The sequence below is a fragment of the Alternaria infectoria genome (assembly GCF_024043175.1).
Source record: "Alternaria infectoria strain BMP 0036 chromosome Unknown scaffold_10, whole genome shotgun sequence".
Taxonomy (NCBI): domain Eukaryota; kingdom Fungi; phylum Ascomycota; class Dothideomycetes; order Pleosporales; family Pleosporaceae; genus Alternaria; species Alternaria infectoria.
In genome coordinates, this window is record NW_026250699.1 from 1,062,265 (window position 1) to 1,081,603 (window position 19,339).

The window sequence follows — 19,339 nt, forward strand, 5'->3', positions numbered from 1 at the left end:
CAATCAACTAGGCTTAAACATAGTTGCAGAGAGTGTATAGTCTTACTTAGTACATCAAAATTCTACTCCTCGTCTCTTGTAGGTTAGGCGTTGCAGGATGTTACACCTAATTATAACTACTAAAACTCTAATTAAGAGCTTAATAAAGACTGTTATCGCCTATATTCAATTAAGTCCTCGACTATGCTTCCCTATGCGAGCCTAGCCGAGAGTCTATGATTGTAGTATATGTATAGGTGTACTAAGACAAGCGTGTCTAATGCGGTGTATTCTTCTCGGGGTAGAATCGAGGAGGAGCTGCGCAGATTTATTTGATTAAATATCCAGTCGTTATGTCTGCATCGTCGTGTACAAGTCGCTGCTAGGGGAACAGTGAGCAGATTATCGTGATATAGGCCGATCATCATGACCTTAAGTGCGAATGTACTGAGGGGGCTCTCAGCAGATACTATTCCAGTGAAGCTCGTAGGGATAGATAACCACAATGTCGGCGATACTCGGAGCGAGCGAGGCAGCCTAAGCCGAGTAAATAGATAGGCAGCAACCACAACAATAACAATGTGAATAGTGCCTATTAGCCGAGTAGTAAAGGCGTACAACTCTTGCAACAACCAATAGTGATCCTTCGTTCTGCCGACGAAAGGTACAACCTCACTGACCTACACGACTTTCCCGACCCTATCTGCTTGATTGCGCTACCCATAAACCTCTACTATCTAGGAAACATCGAATGCAATCGCCACAGAGATGCCCAACTACGCGCGACAGAGTTCCTTGGACCTGGACGAGATATTCGGCCAGTATATCAAGAACGACAGCAACGCCGCCATGATGAGGAACATTCGTACCAAAGAGAGAATGAGCAGCGCTGTAGGTAGCCGGGAGGGACTGGAATTGTGTTGAGAGAATACACTGACCTCTCCAACCACAGCATCATTGCGAAGACAAGGAGTGCGGCGGCGGCCCCTCAATGAGATGTGTCAGCGCGCTGCACTTCTGCTGGTGTCTTGCTCCCGTTGTCGACCAGGACAAGAAGTTAGACACATACAACGAGGTCGTGATCTGTGGGCAGCGCTTTCAGTGTATCTCCCCCAAAGGATGCGCCGTGCACCCATACCTAGCGGGCTTTAACCTCGACGTCAAGAACGCGCGCAACAACTACCCGAATGTCAAGGTCGAATGGAAGGCCATCTTCGAGTCATTCAAGGCTGAGCATGATGCAGCGGTGGCAAACAAGACGGAGCAACAGGAGTTGTTGAAGAAGGAGGAAGGGATGACCGAACCTCAAAAGAACCGCTACCGGAAGCTGCAAGACCAAGCCGCGTTCCGCAAAACTCTCGAGAAGGAGCTTGATGTCGACCAAGAGGATACTGCCCAGGAAGTAGGACAGTCTCCACCATGCCTACCCACTACGACTCCCGCCCGACCCCGTCGAAAAGATACCAAGAAAGCCAAGAGACAGAGAGCCAAGTGAGATAAGGGGTCTAGAGGTGAGACCGGCGTAAGAGGAGGTAAGACGCTCGCCAAGTCAAGGCTGGTTGCACGTGGAAAGACCGGATGACCGAGATGACTCGATATTTCAAAGTCTGTCGAAGGAAGGCGACATTATAGCGTGGCGTGTGGGCGAGCATAGGTTTGGTGGATGGTATGGAGTGTGCATTGGGATAGTGCTAGCCCTGGAGAGCTTCGGCAGTCAGGCGGCAAAAGACTTCGAATGAGAATTTTGAAACGTACAATATCACGATCACATTGAAACACGCGTTGTATCGCGTCATGATGATATGAATTGCCGCTTTCGACGTCTTGTGTATGTGTCGACGCGTGGTGTTGTTGTGAGGACGCGCAGGAAGGAGCATGGCCATAGCGCTAATCGATGACGTTTGCCGGTTATGTAATCCCACAGCCAGGTGGATCCTCGGCAGCTGTCACTCCATGCTACCCACAACCCTAGCATCAAAAATGTACTCCTTCGTCAATCCACGCCAGTCTACCGTCTTGTCCGCACAAGCAGCAAAAAAATTCACTCCTCCGGGAAGGCTCGAACTTCCAACCTCCTGATGACTGCTACTGCGAGCTGTAACAGTCAGACGCGCTAGCCAATTGCGCCACAGAGGATAACTGAATTGTGATGTGCAAATCCTCGATTGACTGGGCCGTGATTCCGGAGCGTGCTCAGTCCATCACGCCTTCTACGCGTCGACCTGCGGCTTTCCAGTCCATACAGGTGGGCCCGGGATGTTGTATACCTAGGTAATGTCGTCAGCACAAGGCACTTGAAGCAACCCGTGTCTCTATCGAACGTACCGTCTTTACCAAGACCTCGGGGTCATAAATGTCGATATTGATCTCGGGTTCTATCAACGATCAGTCGCATGCTCTTTCTGGACATTAGCATACGTACGTTCCATACTCCATACGCCTGGAATCTTGACCATATACTCCTCGCTGGGAATCGAGCCTTCCTCTTCATCATTCGTGACTTCCAAATGCGCGCATTCGGGGTAAAATTGGGGTTCTGAGCACCCCAGATAGTTAGCGCGTTGCACCTTCCCTCATGTTCGGGGAGCTACAACTAGAGGAGGGAACCATGCACATACTATTTGCGGAATGCAAGCTGATAATCTCATGCCTCACCAAGTACCTTCCCGCCTTCAGCCCTACAGGCACCGTCTCACTCCACAGACTTGGACTTCCGTCCCACGTACTGAACGCCTTCTGGAACCACTCTCCAGTCTCGATGCTTCCTTCCAACAACCCCTTCTCGCCGATCTTGAACCAATCTGCCGTCTCGCTAGCAAAGGTCGTGCAGTCATTCTCGGCGTTGTCGCAGTACGCCATCCAGGCTATCATAGGACCGACGGTATGCACCCAGTACGCATATACGGCGGTTATGTTTTCGCCCGCGCGAATGGGTATGTATGCGCGAGCGGGTGTACCGGGGGTGTTGCAGGAAAGAGATGTGTTGGTGGTTTCGAAAATGGGGTTGTTGGAAATCCATTTTCGTTGTGGCATCCATGCGGCAGCGTCCTGCATGGCCTGGTCGCCATAAGGATCGTAGCTGTGAAGAGCGTTAACTGGATCGACTTATTTACATTCTTTGAGGACTCTGCATCTTGACCTTACCCAGGGTACCATGTGTCTCCGACAGTATAGTTCAGAGCTCCGCCATGAGCGGAGACCCGACGGGCTAAGAGTACGGCGGTGTATCCAAGAAGACGCCACATCGTGAGTGTCCTTACCCTGATCGGAATGCGATTACAAGTAATTGTTCGAGCAATTTGATCTATCCGTAGGAAGACATTCTGTCTTGTCGTCTGCTCAAAGTTCCTCAAAGAAAGTAGGACGACCGGCGCGAAGCTCCCCACATGGCACCAATGTCGGCCTCATATAACGTACCAGATATTCAGCGCAGCCACCCTTCTATCCGCGGGCCTCAGTAATCAGCACTTGCTCATTGACTTGTCCCTATATTGCGCTACTTTCCAGGCGTCGCGAGGCTTGTCTAAAAGCTGCGCCTGACGTCGAGCTTCGTCCGGCACCTAGAGTAGCTGGATTAGACTCTGAGGATGGGCCGACCAGTAACATCAAGTCCTCCTGTTTCGTATCGGCAGTTGTAAAGTGGTAGACGTGGAATGCAGGGATACAGACATATGCGGGTAATGTGCGAAAAATGCTTGGTATGAAGCTTGATTGCGAGCATCTTCCCCTTTATCCGGAGCTACCTAACAAACGCTCTGATGAACATTGCACCTCACGTGGCGCCATAGGCTTCGGACACTACATGACAAGACGAAGATGTCAACTTCCACGAATGAAAGTCGACCCCACTCTGTCAATGCGGAGCTGATGCGTGTATATAGTGACCAGGCTCAGACATGGAACTGTCAAACTACCTCCAGCTCCTCCAAGATGCTCACCCGAACCTTTTTTGCAACCCTAGCACTTGCTTCAGATGTTCTCGCTGCGCAATTGACACAGATCCCCAACTATGGCGGTAGCGCGCGAGCAAAGCCAGGCATGTGAGTGATCCGCGCCCCTCCTTTCCAAGGCTGCAATTGACTGACACGCCACCCAAGGTGGGTATATGTGCCTGACCAGGTCAAGAGCGATGCGCTAGTCGTGGCGATCCACTCATGCCAGTCATCGGCGCAGAAGTATTTCCAAAACTCCCTGATTCCATGGAAGAAAGGGTCGGATAGCAAAGGCTACGTGACGGTTTGGCCGAGCTCCACGACTGAATGCTGGGACGTGTCCAGCAAAGCTTCGTTGTCGCATAATGGCGGTGGCGATTCGAACGCGATCGCGAACATGATCATCTATGCGATCGACAAGTACAAGATTGACCCCAAGAAAGTGTTCGTTACGGGTGGCTCCTCAGGCGGCATGATGAGCAACGTTCTGGCCGCCACCTATCCCGAGCTCATCAGCGCAGTGTCTCTATACTCGGGTGTACCGGCTGGATGTTTCGTCTCTGCATCCGGAGCAGCGGCAGCATGGAATAACACCTGCTCTGGCGGGCAGTCCATCTCGACCGCGCAGCACTGGGGTGACGTAGTTCGAGGGATGGATCCCGGGTACAACGGAACCCGACCGCGCATGCGTAAGTTCCAGGTCTCGTGCGCTTGTGAACCACGTACTGACTTCTCAAGAATTCTGGCATGGCTCGGTAGATGGAACGTTGAGCCCGAAGAACTACGACGAGACGCTGAAGCAGTGGACCAACGTGTTTGGCGTCAGTACCACACCAACAAGCTCGAAGAAAGATACGCCAGAGCGCAACTACCGCACTGACGACTTCGGACCGAGTGTCGAAGGTATTTGGGCAGTAGGGGTAGGCCATAGCGTCCCTTCGCATCTGACCGTATCGGAAGCCTGGTTTGGCCTGTGACCTGTCAATGGCTCTCGCTTCTACGATGCACTTCCTTTGGTACTTCCAGCGTAGCCCTTCGTTCTGGTCGTCGGACAGGGCTGATATCGGGACGCGGCGAATCCTGTATAGGTGGCGGAGATGTACTGCCCTCGATACCTGATGTAGATGCAATGCTTGCCGCATATACGCTGTTTTCCCTCTCTTCGCGGAGCTTACTGTACGTGCGACTGATCCTTTCTAGATCGGGATTTCGTAGGATCTCGCCAGGAACTTCGGGAAACCTATGAGTGTCTTCGTCGTTGCCGACATGATCTGTATCGAGCTTCTCATGCGCAGCGTCGCCCAGGTAATTGCCAGCAGACGTCAGCCATTTACGCACAACGTTTCTACCGGCCGTCGGCTGATCAGCTTGGGTATTCTCTTGTTGTTCATCGTGAGAAGAAGGGCTGGGTTGAGGATGTTCGGAGCCGGGATGCGTGATAGTCGGGATCAGTTCAATAGCATTGGGCGACTCTGAGCGTATACCCAAGCCATTCTCTGCAATACCCTTGGGGCTGAAGTAGTTGGAGGAAGGAGGCCGCGGAGATGGTCGTCGCTCGCTACTACGACTGGGGCGCGATGAGCCAGAGTTTTCATAATGATCCACAGGCTTCCCCTGCTGAGCCTCGTCACCACCAGTCGACCACAGGATATATAGAGAGCCAAGTGCGGCCAGGATTGTTCCAGCTATGGGTGACCATTGCCCTGGGGACTCTGTTAGCACCGAGCATACCACTGCGTCACACAACTCACCAATCGAAGCCATAGGTTCCGTCATGTACCGCACCTGAGGACTGAAGAAATTTGCTTCGCCAACCCCAATGATTGTGATGATCACTCCGCCGAATAGGGGGATCTCTATGACACTCAAGAACTTTCTCACGACGTTGTTGATACCTTTCATCTCTCCAACGGTCATGTTGGCGCCCTCGATCCGAGCGTCTAGTGGCTCCACGTGACGCCGTCTTTTCCAGTTGATCTCCAGAATTTTATCCCAGGTGAAGATCAAGGACAGTATCGCAGGTATGCAAAATCCGGCCGAGAGCAGCATGGCGGCGTTGAAAGTCAGGATGCGCGGCACGGGAATGACATACACGTCGGCGGCAGATCCGCCTCGCATCGGAGAATTCGGACCCACGCTTTCAGAGCAAGTCAGATTGCAAGTAGCATGCTCGTACGGAAAGTTAGCGGCACCTCGGAAAGAATTCCCATCATCGTCGCTGCTACAGGCCGTTGGAGTGACCCGGTAGAACTCGACGCAGAGCGCCAACAGCCCCATCAGGATCAGTATCGTCCAGAGAAATATGATGTTGCGACCAGGAGACTGGAAATAAGTTCGCGACAGTCTCACAGTGAGAGGCGCTGCTAAAATGCCAATTGCGCAGAACTGGAAAGCCTGCACAGGCGAAAACGATCGATCAGTGTTTGTCGCACAGCATATTAGCACCAAGAACTTACGCCGTAAATATCCATATCGACGCCGCCTGTTAGGGTTCTTGGTCAGAAATGCGCTTCTTGGAGTTCTTGGTGGCCGTTATACTGACCATTCGTATGCGCGGCTGCTAGCACGAGGGCCTGCAGGGCCGAGATGGCCGGCAGAATTAAAACGGCAGCCAGACAGGTGTTCCGTAGCCATTCTGCTTTGCGAAAAGTTACACATGCGGCAACAAGAACATAGTACAGGATCTGTATTCATGCATCAGTTTTCTGATAGGTCCAGACCCACTCTACACGTGGGAAGGAGTTGGTACTAACACGCGACCCTGCTCCATAGTTGGACGAAATGGGCCAGGCACAGACAACTTGTAGCGTTGGGCTAGACGTTGTAGCGGACGAAGTAGCGGTCGCAAAATCGGATAGCGCTGTAGTTGCAGACATGCTTCCCTGGTATGGGTAAAGACAGATGAGATGAAGACATTGCTGGATGAGCCGTCACGAAGGAAGAGCAGCGGCATAGGTATTGCGCAGCGCGCATAAGGGCGCGACTCCGGGGTAAGGCGTGCCATGTAGATCTCCAATGGTTTGGGGCAATGCAGATTACCGGTGAACTATATCGTCTTCGCCTGTCGCAGTTGCATAGGGCGAGAGGCTGAGTGGAAGGCATGACCTGTCAGCGCTGGACCCTTTCTCGATACGGGAGGCGCTACTCGCTAGCGGCCCAACCGGCGCCGAGATGCCATCATCTTGTCATCCTGGGCTGCGAGCTCAGCCTCCTGGGCTGCAGATGTCGCGACAATACAAGAGCCTCACTTGCCTGCCGCCATGCCCATGTCGCGTGTCATCGTACAAGCAATTTCTCGGCATCGGTACTGAAGTCCACGGTTGCGACGGAGGTCCAGGCACGCCGGCTCACAGATCGCCTGCAACGTCTAGCGGGCGTACGTACCCATCAATCGGCCCTTACCCAGAACCCAAAAGCTTGTTCTTGCACGTTTTAAACGTCAGGACACCTCCTGGGGGTTTTTCTGGCCCCAAGATCATCTTGCAGTGTGGATTTCCAGCATTGCAACGGGGCGCAACATGTTGAACCAGCGCGCCACAGAGACAGAGAGGCCTGACCTTGATACTAGCAAGATCAAAGAGTGGCGCTCTATAGTGACGCTCATTGTTTTCGTATTGACAAGTAAGTAGCGTGTGTGTACTGACATTGCAGATGGCGGACTAACGAGCAAATGTTTGTAGACATCAATGTTCTTTTTCCATTCCACATACCCATCTATGTGCCGCGGATAATATGGACCCCATTCGTCAAGACCATGAGCGCGTTGCGCATCATTGCACCACCACAACACCCAACGAGGGTCCGGAATGGCAAGCCTGGACCATTCGTCCGGTTCGACTTTCCCATGAACTTCATTACGACACCTCTGGTAGCGGATCTCTTTCTACTAGCCATCCTTGCTATTGGCGCAAAAGAAGTAAAGGGTGGCACCCTGGGTGATCAGGGTATTGTTCCATACGATATCATGCTGTTCTTCCTCTCTCTTGCTTACATCGCCATTTCTGTTGATGCTTCCGGTCTCATTAGATGGCTAGCTTTCAAGGTGTTGCAGAAAGGAGGGAAAGTCGGTCACCGGCTTTTCTTCTACCTGTATGCCTTCTTCTTCCTTCTCACTGCGTTCATCGGTAACGATCCGGTCATTTTGTCTGGCACTGCGTTCCTGTCGTACATGACGCGTGTATCAAGCAACATCAAGCATCCAAGGGCGTGGATCTTCACACAGTTCTCGGTCGCCAACATCGCATCGGCGATACTGGTATCATCCAACCCGACCAACCTAGTCTTGGCCGGCGCGTTTGGGATCACATTCATCAAGTACACGGCCAACATTATCGTACCAGTTCTTGTCACGGGAGTTGTACTGTATCCTTTCTTGTTGTACATCATCTTCCACGACGAATCTCTCATCCCCGCCTCTATCAAGATGGAAGACCTTCCAGATGAGCTCAAGGTAAGCACCCCCACAAGCGAGGTGTTATAGTATGTGCTGACAAAGCTTCCTCCAATAGAACAAGAAACCGATCAATCCCAATATTCCCTTCGCCAAAGGTGGACTAGAAGAGAACGAGAGCGACCCCAACAGTGATGACGACGAACAAGAGAAGAAGTTATCCCTCGAGGAAGTCCTGAACCCCTTCTTGGATAGGAAAGGCGCAATGTTTGGAGCAGCCATCATGGCAGCTACGCTGATTACTGTCTTGGCGATCAATGCTGCCTCTCAAGGCTCTCATGAACGTCCGGTGTTCTGGGTCACTTTACCCGCTGCATTTGTCATGCTTATCTTCGATCTCACAATGGGTTGGCTCAACCGGGCAGAGACACGTAAGATCGCCCACGAGGGCCGACGCAGGGCAGAGGCCGCACTTGCTGAAAGAGCTGAGACTAGGAGGCAGTCTGTCATACAAGAAGAGCTGGACGCGATTGCGACTCAAGCGGATCACAAAACGGCCCAGAACCCCGAGGAGAAGTCGCAGCCACCGGCTGAGGCGTCCAGTCACATATTGAGCGGTCGAACACGAGAGATGATGGGCGCTGAACTCGTATCGCAGGACGAGAAGAAGCTAGAGCCAGCCAAGAGGCCGATGCCAACCACCCTCGCATCACTCGTCGCAGACACGTATAGATGGGCACAAGAGACGTTTCCGACAACTATGACCGTCTTTCATCACCTCCCGCTGGCGCTCGTTCCTTTCGCCTTTTGCATGTTCGTGCTGGTCCAGGCTTTGGTCACCAAGGGCTGGGTTCCGGTCTTTGCACATGGGTGGGACCACTGGGTTGAGAAGACTGGAACAGTTGGTGCGATTGGAGGCATGGGCTTCGTTTCAGTCATACTGTGTAACGTGAGTGTGTATTTCACCATAAGACTCCAGTAGCTAACCTTGGACCAGTTTGCTGGAACTAACATCGGTACCACAATTCTCATCTCTAGGGTGGTTCAATCGTGGCAAGAAATCCACCGTCAGAACGGCATTCCAATTTCCGATCGAACATTCTGGGGCACCATATACAGCATGGCAATCGGTGTCAATTATGGTGCTTTCAGTCTCGCCTTCAGTGCATCGCTGGCGGGCATGCTTTGGCGCGATATCCTGGGCAGAAAGCACATCCGTGTTGGCGGTCTGGAGTTTGCGCGCGTCAATCTGCCCATCATTGCGATCACCATGCTCGTCGGTCTAGTCGTTCTCGTTGGCGAGATATACATCATGAGGACGGACGCTCCCTATGATAGGTGATGGGGCAGAACATCGAGGCTATCCATATGGATTGCGAACTGCGCTGTATGCCACTTCAGAAGTACTGCTCCCTCTCCCGACCTTCTCAATCGCCATCGCCACATTTGGGCGTACAGCAATAGTCTAGAATAGACTATGCTCCTCCTCCGTTCGGGCAATTGTACTCTTCTGAGGCTTCGTTCTTTGAAGATGGTACTAGGCTCAGGGACGAGACAAGCGTCGGCAGTTGGCGAGAAAGGACCAAGGTATGGATGAACGGCGGATGAGGCATTGGGATATGCAAATGGGGAAACGGAGGCTCGAAAAGACAGATACGGCGCGAGGCCGTCATACACACATCCGCGGATGGACGACGAGGACGGGTCAATGCAAGATTCTAGACTACAGACGCGCGACACCAAGGCCGGAAGGACTGTCTCAATCATAATCAACACTCTACTCATACCCTTTCTCTTCAACAGCAACACGAACGTCGTAACTGCCCGGTGTCTCAAAGCTCGGTCCCTTTCTCGTGACACCACCAGTATTGCGTTAGCGCGTCATTGGCGCGGACCCTGACATCCGCTATCCCACGCCTACGACTCCCAATACTTTCACAAAAAACACTCTCAGCGTAAAATCTACATTTGAGTCCTTAGCATGGCAAACGCAAGCTCTTTCCGCGACAACGCGCCCACGCTGGAGGCAACCGAGGCAGAGCTGTCAAGGTCAGTGATAACATTCGCGACATCTACAAACGATTGCTCATACCTTATAGGCTTCTCGCAGAAGAGATTTCTGTCCAGACCGAGTAGGTCCTGTTTTGGAGCGATCGCACAAGGATTTATAGCTAATTACCTACGCAGGCTTGATGAATTGAAGAACAAGGTTGCAGAGCTCGAGACCAGGCGAGAGACCGTAGGCAGGGCATGTCATCACCTCAGCCGCATCGTCGCTGAGAAGCTGTGCCGCAAATTCGTCGACAAGTTCCACACCACTCTACCACCAGAGCTCCGCGAGATGGTCTACGACTACGTCTGGGATGAGCCCATGCTCAGGCTAGTCTTCGATGACGTGACCTTGTACGAGAAGACTTCGAGCACTACAAGTTTCCCACGGTCCTTCGCGTCCACTGGCCATCGAGGGCAGGACAAGATCAATTTGGCGCCTTGGTCCGTACCCTGCATGGGAGACAACTGTCGCTGTTTCCTTTGGTGGGAGCTTCCACTCTGGGTCCAGCACCAGTATGTCGGTATGGACGTTGCAAAGGAAGTCGCCAAAGCATACTATCGCAAGATGTCCGGCCGTCAGTTGGATGCTAATAACCTCCATGAACTCACCCACTTCCTGTCTAAAGATCACTTCCACCTCGGCGTCAAACCTCTCGACTATATTCGTCGCCTGGAGCTCACCCTGGCGCCGGACGCTTACATCCAAGACGGAGGCCGATCAAAAGACCCCATTCAGAGCAAGGAGGGCTTAGACATCTTCGGGTACCATCTTGAGAAGCTTTTGGATGTGCGAGTCAAGAAGGGTTTCCACCTCACGATCAAGCTCGAATGGAATGGTGCTCTCATATACTGTACGCCGGTCTTGCAGCGCTCACGTCGCGTTGTCAACGCGTTGATGAAGGAGGGTACCGTAGTCACTGTGGTTGCTTGGGAGAAGTGCCAGCAAACGGAGTACATCGTCTCGGACTACTACGAACTTGCGCCGGAAGCCTGGCAGGCAAAGTGGATAAAGAAGGTGCGAGAAGACCAAAGTCTGGAGGGCCGTCGCTCTGACTCCTACATGAACCATATTATGGCGTTCATCGACAACTCTGTCGAAGTTGACTTCGGCATTGTTGACGACGACCTCATGGATGATTCAGAACGAGAGAACTTGGAAGACGAGGCGTTTGTTAAGGCTTTGACTGGCTTGGAAGGTCCCAAGAGGAGTGTTCCTAACCCGTTCGCCGGCTACTACGCACATCCTGATGGAGATTCCGATCTGGAGGGCTCTTTTTGAGTCTGGTCATTGTTCATACATTGCGGTTTCGGACACGCGTGCGTTGGTGCTTAACGCCCCGAACGTCTGCGTATAGTACTAGATACTACTGTTGAGCTAGCAGACATCATGATGGATGCCAAAAGATAATCGTGTCTATCTCAGATTCCCTAGCCCTGATATATAAGAAAAGACAAAATCATCCCATTACTCTTTCCTTTTTCACGTGAGGACACTGCAGACAAGCGGATAGTATCACAACATCCTAGGAAAAGTCTAACACCCACATAAAACCGTCGGCCTAGAAGACCACACTGCCTTGGGATTTTGTCATTATACCTTTTTATGCCAACTTAGACTGCAGCGCACCTTCGCTGCACAAGGTGGTATTAAGATGCAAGATCTTCCATCTCGTGAAATATTCACATCTATCGCAGAGTATCACAAGGACAACACACTGATACAACCAGTCCAGACAGTTTAAGTGTTGCGCAACAGCCAACATGGCGTTGCAAGATAAGTTCAATTGATTCATCCCAGATCCCCGCCAAATGTTTTGTTGCCTAGTAAAAGACCCCGCCGGACGTTACATCGCCCCGTTGATCAACACCAAGAAAACACCCTCAAGAATGACGACAAATCAGAATCTCTCCAAAGAAATAAGCCCAGCGATAAGAAGGCTCTGGCAATTGCAGGCCGAAGAGTAAACGCCAAAACGCACACCCAGATGATATGTGACTAGCAGAAGAAAAAAAGGGAAATCGACCCCATACCCGACCAGCGCCATGCTTGCTATGTACATTTGCCGCAAAAGAAAATGGAAAACTACAAGATCGCAAACGAGATTAGAAAAGTAGCGATTAAGTGGTATCGTGCTTAGGACATTACAAGGAACTTCGTAGACAGAGGTGTCGCTGGACAGAGATGGTGAACCCAGCGAGAAAGATCAGATGGGAGCGCAGCAAGATAATGCCTCACTAGCGCTACGCTGCGGGCGAGGTCATGGGCGATATGGCTGGCGATTCATCGGCACGCCGGTTATCGCTCGTTCCCGAGACGATGGTGAATGGCGCCGTGGACCCCGCCGCTGGTGGGGCAGGCTTCACCGCTACACCATTTGGCTTCGGCGTCAAGACCGCGGAACCGGGTGGCGTTGTGTCCGACTCCTCTTCTGGAATAGTAGGACAGTATGTTTTGAGGACGTGTTTGAGGGCGGGGCGGCGGATAGGTTTCGAGAGGAAGAAGTCCATGCCTGAGTCGAGGCATTCCTATGGCTTGTTAGTATGACAGTAGCGAGATGAGAACGCTGATTACATACCTTCACGTTACTCTCCTCCGCGTAAGCTGTCAGAGCGACAATGGGGGCCGAGAAACCAGACTGCCGGATCAGTCGCGTTGATTGCAGACCGTCCAGGTTGGGCATTTGGACATCCATAAAGATGAGGTTGTATGGAGCTTTGCGTTCCATACTTTCCATGACCAAGTCGAGCGCTTCCTGACCGTCCTTTGCGACAGTGACATCGTACACATCTTCAAGCTTTAACATGCGCAGTACGACCTCTTGATTTGTCTTGTTGTCTTCGGCGACGAGAACCTTGACTTTGTCTCCACGTTTTGTAGCTTCGGCTTCAACGCGCTTCATAGCTGCGACCTGCGAGTTTGGTGATTCCAATGGCGCATTGGAAGCAAAGAAAGGCTGACTAAGGCCGACAAGACGAGGCTGGGTATCGGTGTCAAAGGCAACTGGCCCGGACGGAGCAGTAGCAGCGGTGTTCCCAGCGACGATCGGGCCACTTGTAGCGGACTGTATCGAGCGGGCCGAAAGCGCGTCATCATGTGAGCGACCTCGCGGCGGCTCGTCGATCGATAAGCTACGGCGCGGTGTCCCGGTTTCCAGGTTCACGTTCCTGGAGCTGGCTGTACTGTCGGCCCGACTTGTAAGGTGCTTCAACGGTATTACCATAGTGAAGACGCTTCCGTGTCCGACCTCACTCTTGAGACCGATCGTGCCCTTCATCAAACCAGCCAGCTGCGAGACGATACTCAGGCCAAGACCGGTGCCACCAAACTTCTTGCTTAGACCCAAGTCGCCCTGGACGAAAGGCTCGAAAATCTTGGCATGTAGATGGTCGGGAATACCTGGACCAGTGTCCTCGACTTCGAACTCGAAAGACAACCACCGTCCCGGTGGCGGTGTTGGGGCTCGCTCCTGAGCCATGTAGCGGGAGAACGCATCTCCCTTGCCCATGACGTTGATAACGTTGGCAGTTCCGAAGTTGTCGCTCGGTGTCGCAATTGAGACAGACCCTACCTCTGAAGCGGAGGCCCTTACGCGAGTTTTTGAATTGCGCGTTGAGCTCTGCCGTGATTGCAGAGACGCCTTGCGACTGTCTGACATGTGTGCCTCTCCAGGACAACGGATCGTGAGCGTGACAGAACCACCCTGTGGCGTAAACTTGAGACTGTTCGATACCAGGTTGATGACCACCTGAAGTATTCGATGTTGATCGCCGTACAGAACCATGTCCTTGAGTCGACCAAGCCCGAAAGGTCCGAGGTCGCGAAGCTCGTTCGGCCGTCCGCTATCGTCCAGGTTGTTTTCGTATGGTCCCTCGAATTCGACAGCGAGCTTAATGCCGCCCTCTCTTGCTTGCTTTTCGAAAATAGCCAAAACTTGAGAACTGATGTCCCGTAGCCGGAACTCTTTTTCGTCAAGACTGAGCTGTTGACCGACCTGGTTCTTGCTAAACGTCAAGAGATCTGTCAATAGATTGAGTAGCAAGTCTCCACTCTTGTAGATGATGCCTAGCGACCGTCTCAACTTGTTTGGGTCGTCTTCCGACATGCACACGGCGCACATGCCCAGAATGCCGTTGAGTGGCGTCTTCAATTCGTGCGAGATGTTCGCAATGAACAGCGTCTTGCTCTCGTTGGCCGCCTCGGCCGCCTTCTTGCTCTGTTCGAGCTCAGCTGTTCTTTGTGCTACCCGCTCTTCCAGCTTCTCATATTGCATCATCAACTCATCCGTCATCTCGTTGAAGGTCGTTGTCAGATCCGTGAGTTCATCGTGAATGAAGTGTTTACGGTCCTTGACTTTGCCTGGAATGCGGAACTGTCTCCGCCTTTCGGCTTCCTTCTTCTCTGCTCGGTTCATTTTTGCGTTTCTCCGGTAATGTATGATTTGACCAAAGAAGCCCTCTTTGCGGGCAAGGGCCGCATCTTCCGAACTGTCGTTGGCGCCGTCGTTTTGCGAGCTGAAGTCGTCGTCCTCAAACATGTGAGGCGCTACTGTCTTTTTGGTAGCGTCGCGTAATCTTCGGATGGGCTGACTGGAGAAGTGTGCCACGGGAAACGCCAGAAGTAGCATTGCACCCATTGTGCCAAACACACAGGCAAGGATGACGTTCCGGAGGTGGTAGATGGGTCCCCAGACCTCATCGTGGGTCTGCTCTACCACAATCATCCAGTCGACCATGGGACTGTTAACGACAGCGTATCCAACGGCAACATCGTCACCATCCTCGTTTCTGGTGGAGATGATGCTACCAGCATTGTTCGTGGCGCCGGTCGGCTTGGTGAAACCCTTGCGAATGGCGGGATATCTTGCCCAGTCGAACGGAGGCGGGTCAAGAGAGGTGTCGTATTGGCCATGCCGTTGCACCTTTGCTCGCTGTGTTGGCGGGGCGAGGTAGCGAACCTGTACGTTCTCGGGAGCGTTGGGGGCATCGGCGTCGTACAGATATGCCGGAGGAAAGGTATTCGTGGCATTGTCCGGGCCGAACAGCAGGGTAAGACCACTGTTGTCCAGACCTTCCATGGCGTTGACGACATTGGTAATCAGCGACGCGTCCAGGACAGCCGTCAGCCATCCTAGGGTGTCAATGTTGGACGTGTTGTTGATGATGGGTATAGTGACCGAGACCAAGCTGAGTGTTTCGTTAACGCGGTAGGGCCCGGTGAAGAGGTAGCTCGTGTTGTCAATGGTCCTGCCTTCGTAGTGTGCCTTGTAGGTGTTGAAGGTGTCGTTGTAGGGAATCGTCTCGACAGAGAACTTGGGGTAGAGCTCGGGAATGAAGCCGTACTCGTCATCGCCTAGCGTCGCATTCGTGCCGTCGGGTTTGAGTATGGGCAGCACAACGTCCCTCATGCTCTGTGCGGTCCGGTGGAAGACGGAGCGCTCGGAGGAATTGAAGGGGTATATCTGGGCCTGGACAGCCACACGGGTCCGCATATCACCAGAGAAGATGGCATCGTAGTCCTCGTCGACTCGGGCCCAGTTCGCGTCCGAGGTGTTGCCGTCGTAGTATCGGTTGAGGGCGGCCTGCGGGGAGAGGCGGTTCGCAGCCTGCTGGGAGAGGATTTGCATCAAGTTCAGATTCGAGGAGAGCTGGGCGGCTTTGAGCGAGGCTGTCAGCGTCAGGCGAGTCGAGCGGATGTTGAGCACGAAGTTGTGGTTGGTGAGCTGGCAAAGTCAGTACCAGCATGGACGAGTATGCAGCGTCGATATATACCCATGTTGCGACGGCTATGACGGCCAGGCCTATCATGGACGCCAGCAGAACCAGACATCCCAACTGTTCGCGGATGGGAATCCGCATCTTGACCATGGCTCTGCGAGGAGTCGCAGGCTATTCGACCGACGTGCTTTGAGGGGAGCAACGCAGCCCGGGAATAGTGGGAGAATGCGCAGCCGGGGCGGATCTCACTCAGCTGTCCAAGCGGTACCGGCGAGCTGACAGACGCGATGACGGGCGGGTGTTGTGGGTAGACAGAGGGGAATGTGCGAATCCCATTCCTCGCAGCGGGCGGCGGCGGAGTTTTCCAAGCGTATCGTCGACGATCAGTACAGGATCTCGATTACTCTGGGGCGCGGCTCAGAGGGCAGGCACGCAGGCGAGGTGGAGTGAAAGCACGACCAAGGCTGCTAGGCCCGAAGCAGCGCGACAGGTGCGTCGGCCTCTGGTGGTGCAGGGTTTATATTGCTTTTGGCCGCAGGTCCCGGGCGAACGATTGCGAGCAGCGGACTGGCGAAAAGAGAGGACGAGCGGGTGCTCTGGCGGGCGCGGGCGATGAGTGTGAAGCTGGACGAGCAGCTCGGCGGCGGCGGCTCGGTGCAGGTCGCAGTCGCGTCCACGGTGGTGGAAAAGGGCAGAGGGCGGGCCTCCCGGGGCGAGATTAGGCGTTGGTCCCTTCGGGCTAGACGCCTCGAACGTTGAACATGGGCTGATGGCTCCAGACCCAGGCGAAGGCTTGGTTCGCCACAGCTTGCAAGCTGGCCCAGGGCAATGCATGGACAGAGCAGATTGCGCTGTGCAGAGGCGTCAAGTCTGGACGCGCACTGCTGTCAGCCACACTCGGTGTCACCACGCTGTCTGCTCTGTGGTGTTTGGGGCGCCCTCGCAGCGTTGCCTCTCCACCAGCAAACACGAGTTCGAGCGACTTGGCAAGCGGGGATGGCCTTGTCGTCTTGGACGGGCCCGTCTCCACCTGCTCTTTTGATCGGCAGATTGGCTCGAGTCGGTGCGATCCAGAACCTTCGCCCGGGTCGGGCGCGCATAGGGGTTAAGCGTCCTAGCCTGCGTCGCCTCCGAGGCATGACTGGCATGAAGCCACCGGCACAAAGAAATAAAACATCACGTCGAAACATTATTTTAAGCGAAGCTAGGGCTATAGTTATTAATTATTCTATCTATAAATAGCTATCTTAATGCTAAGTTTAGCGCATAAGCCCTTAATTTTATTATTATTTTTTTAGTTATTCTTCTAACTATTTAGAGTTCTAGACTTAATTACTAGAAGTTCTCTTATAACTTTATCTAGCTTTAAGAGCTTTTTATTAGTATAAGCTTTATAAGTAGTACTAAGAAGATTAAGCTAGATAGTAGTAAGCTAAGTTCTCTTAGTTTACTAATAGAGAAGCTCTTAGTTATTATAATAGTACTACTATAAAAGTGTCTTATTACTATAATTATTAGGTATAAGTAAAGTATTACTATTTAGGTTATATAGTAAGATAGCTATAATATAGTAGTTATAAATAGTAAGCTTTATAAGTTAGACTAAGTTAAATGTAAGAGTAGAAAGAAAGTGCTTATATTTAGTATAATATTTGCTATTTTTTTAGAGTTATATATAAGTAAAGGTTTAGTAGTAGAAGATTTTTAGCTATAAATATTTATATAGGCTAGGTAGTAGTAGTAATATAACTAATAGTTGCCTTAAGTAGTGTACTAGTTTCTAGTAAAGAGAGCTAACGATAACTGTGGCGAACATTACAACGGCTGTTAGGTGGTTGCTAGCAGTCGTTACCCGGTCCGCGCCGCTGTCTCGAGTAGTGCGCGAGCGCTGTCACGCCGTTTTCTAGCCTCATGACGCCGTCACCCACGCTCTGGTAGGCCATGCCCCAGATCGACACCCATCTCATCTCTAGGTGCTTTCTCGGCCCTTCCACGCGTGGCACAAGCACAGCAACATGGTACCTTTCGCGTCTTTCGGTCAGCCAATATCTGCATTGCACCATCTAATATCCAACCTTCAGCTACATGCATGCTATCCTGCCCAGTTGCCCAAACTCGAGTAGCCTGCTGTCGAGCCCCGATGCAGCGACGGTAGCGGCATCTCGCTGGCCACCGACCCGACTCGCCCCAGTCCATCCGTCTTCGGGTTCGTATAGTTCCTACCCATTCTTTTGAAGAAGGTAACGACAATCATGACACCACAGACCACCTTGTCGATACCGCCTGGCGCCAGCGTCAGTCCGTCGTGGAAGATGGCCAAGTCGCCAACCTCTGCACCTCTCAGCGCGAGCACGCCCTTGTCTGAGAATGTAAAGCGCGCAATGACTTTGGCAGAGTCCTTGTCGCTCAGCACCAATGCAATTGGTCGCATGTCGAGTGCCCAGACGTACGTCTTGTCGTCGATGGTGCAGCTCCAGTCCTCAAAGTTCATCGACTCCATCTTGTACCGCGTACACGAGCCATCCTCCACGGTGTAATCGAAATGCGCGCGGGGCCGCCAGGGGAAGCCTCCGTCGTTGTCATAGGACAGTGCGGCTATGTTGCGCTGTCGCATGTCCTGCGAAGTATGGAGCACCTCCATCTCCGGCTTCTTGGAGAAGACGCGGAAGCTGTTGGTTGTGATCCGGTACGAGGGAGCGATGGGCGCATCGTAGGCGGCGAGCATCTGTATCTTGCGATCATACTGGCGGAGACAGTAGGTAGCGAGGGGCCCGTCGTGTGCGCCGTAGGCAGGAGCTGGCATAGCCTCGTCATAGCCAGGAAGCTCGTCATCGTGCTCGACGTCTAGGAAGTCCAAGGCGTTTGCACGCAGAGTGGCGGACATGGTGCATTTAGTTGTCTTGTCTGCTACTAGTCCAAAAGCCGTAGCATATATACTCTCGCCGCACGCATTGCACTCGTAGGGAATGCGACACCCATCGCGCGTGTGAGCAGTCGGCTGGCCTATGACGAGGACAAGAGCTGGTGCCGAGCCAGTCATTCGCTGTGTTAGTCATCGCTACACGCGTGAACCTGCCCGATGCTGCTCACATCGGCCACTACACGCCGAACAAACGAGTATGAACGCCCCGTCGTAAAATCGGTTTCATGGACTGCAGACGCGTCAAAGCTCGTGGGGACAGTGTCTGCTCCACAGGAACAAGATCCATCTTGCTTCTAACAGCAGCTTTCGGGTCCGTGCGCTCTTGCCCTGTCTGAGATACCGGCAGGA

General features: G+C 52.7%; 8 protein-coding genes and 1 non-coding gene across 9 annotated transcripts; 4 read left to right on the top strand and 5 right to left on the bottom strand.

Moving 5' to 3' along the window:
• Positions 1-747: 747 nt before the first annotated feature.
• J4E92_006802 (uncharacterized protein) lies at positions 748-1,474 on the top strand (the record flags this gene model as incomplete). Its single annotated transcript, XM_051498168.1, has 2 exons — positions 748-870; positions 932-1,474. 2 exons carry the CDS (start codon positions 748-750, stop codon positions 1,472-1,474), a joined length of 666 nt encoding a protein of 221 aa, XP_051351894.1.
• A 549-nt stretch (positions 1,475-2,023) lies between these two features.
• On the bottom strand, positions 2,024-2,115 carry J4E92_006803. The gene has a single exon. It is a non-coding gene; the product is annotated as a tRNA-Asn (tRNA).
• Positions 2,116-2,189: 74 nt separating this feature from the next.
• On the bottom strand, positions 2,190-2,838 carry J4E92_006804 (uncharacterized protein; the record flags this gene model as incomplete). Its single annotated transcript, XM_051498169.1, has 4 exons — positions 2,190-2,246; positions 2,305-2,354; positions 2,402-2,515; positions 2,706-2,838. 4 exons carry the CDS (start codon positions 2,836-2,838, stop codon positions 2,190-2,192), a joined length of 354 nt encoding a protein of 117 aa, XP_051351895.1.
• Positions 2,839-3,909: 1,071 nt separating this feature from the next.
• J4E92_006805 (uncharacterized protein) lies at positions 3,910-4,888 on the top strand (the record flags this gene model as incomplete). The annotated part of the gene is made up of 3 exons (XM_051498170.1): positions 3,910-4,019; positions 4,077-4,600; positions 4,650-4,888. The coding sequence occupies 3 exons, from the start codon at positions 3,910-3,912 to the stop codon at positions 4,886-4,888; spliced, it is 873 nt and encodes a 290-aa protein (XP_051351896.1).
• A 4-nt stretch (positions 4,889-4,892) lies between these two features.
• J4E92_006806 (uncharacterized protein) lies at positions 4,893-5,828 on the bottom strand (the record flags this gene model as incomplete). Its single annotated transcript, XM_051498171.1, has 2 exons — positions 4,893-5,614; positions 5,663-5,828. 2 exons carry the CDS (start codon positions 5,826-5,828, stop codon positions 4,893-4,895), a joined length of 888 nt encoding a protein of 295 aa, XP_051351897.1.
• A 1,601-nt stretch (positions 5,829-7,429) lies between these two features.
• J4E92_006807 (uncharacterized protein) lies at positions 7,430-9,643 on the top strand (the record flags this gene model as incomplete). The annotated part of the gene is made up of 4 exons (XM_051498172.1): positions 7,430-7,532; positions 7,592-8,361; positions 8,420-9,250; positions 9,299-9,643. 4 exons carry the CDS (start codon positions 7,430-7,432, stop codon positions 9,641-9,643), a joined length of 2,049 nt encoding a protein of 682 aa, XP_051351898.1.
• A 639-nt stretch (positions 9,644-10,282) lies between these two features.
• J4E92_006808 (uncharacterized protein) lies at positions 10,283-11,632 on the top strand (the record flags this gene model as incomplete). Its single annotated transcript, XM_051498173.1, has 3 exons — positions 10,283-10,350; positions 10,401-10,433; positions 10,489-11,632. The coding sequence occupies 3 exons, from the start codon at positions 10,283-10,285 to the stop codon at positions 11,630-11,632; spliced, it is 1,245 nt and encodes a 414-aa protein (XP_051351899.1).
• A 962-nt stretch (positions 11,633-12,594) lies between these two features.
• Positions 12,595-16,218, bottom strand: J4E92_006809 (uncharacterized protein; the record flags this gene model as incomplete). The annotated part of the gene is made up of 3 exons (XM_051498174.1): positions 12,595-12,879; positions 12,930-16,073; positions 16,123-16,218. 3 exons carry the CDS (start codon positions 16,216-16,218, stop codon positions 12,595-12,597), a joined length of 3,525 nt encoding a protein of 1,174 aa, XP_051351900.1.
• A 1,942-nt stretch (positions 16,219-18,160) lies between these two features.
• J4E92_006810 (uncharacterized protein) lies at positions 18,161-19,108 on the bottom strand (the record flags this gene model as incomplete). The annotated part of the gene is made up of 1 exon (XM_051498175.1): positions 18,161-19,108. One exon carries the CDS (start codon positions 19,106-19,108, stop codon positions 18,161-18,163), a length of 948 nt encoding a protein of 315 aa, XP_051351901.1.
• Positions 19,109-19,339: the final 231 nt, after the last annotated feature.